The 363-nt window shown below is 38.8% G+C and overlaps 1 protein-coding gene across 1 annotated transcript in view; it reads right to left on the bottom strand.

Moving 5' to 3' along the window:
• Nucleotides 1–363, bottom strand: part of LOC108360583 (uncharacterized) — a 2,216-nt gene extending 1,853 nt beyond the window's left edge. Inside the window, exon 1 of the mRNA XM_017612936.1 lies at nt 10–363. Within this exon, the coding sequence (XP_017468425.1) occupies nt 10–343 (334 nt within the window). The 5' untranslated portion in view covers nt 344–363. The remainder of the gene's footprint in view (nt 1–9) is intronic.

The following is a 363-nucleotide window of genomic DNA, read 5'->3' on the forward strand; positions in this document are numbered from 1 at the left end:
AAATTTCGCCTTTGAAGTTTGGCGGGTATTTCACAAGAATTGATGATTCTTGCTTGTCATTTTTTGCTTTTGGCGCCAATTCGCCCTCTTCAGCCACATTAAGAACTTCCGTTATTTTTTCTATATTTTTCTCAACGCTATAATCTGTCTCCATGTCACCAGACACATCGGATTTTTCAAAAGATTTTTTTTCTGAACAGATTTTTCTTAAACCATCATTCGATAGTTCATAAAAGCCTGTTACGTCGTCATTAATTAATATTTTTGGTTTTTTGGCCGTGCTACTTTCTGCTTCGGCAGAAAAAGCACATGTCGCCACCGACTTGTTCGTCGGCGACGCCATTTTGGCCTTGGCTTTAGCTT

Source organism: Rhagoletis zephyria, unplaced genomic scaffold (genome assembly GCF_001687245.7).
Source record: "Rhagoletis zephyria isolate East Lansing unplaced genomic scaffold, Rhagoletis_zephyria_1.1 Rzeph_scaffold_00590, whole genome shotgun sequence".
Taxonomy (NCBI): Eukaryota; Metazoa; Arthropoda; class Insecta; order Diptera; family Tephritidae; genus Rhagoletis; species Rhagoletis zephyria.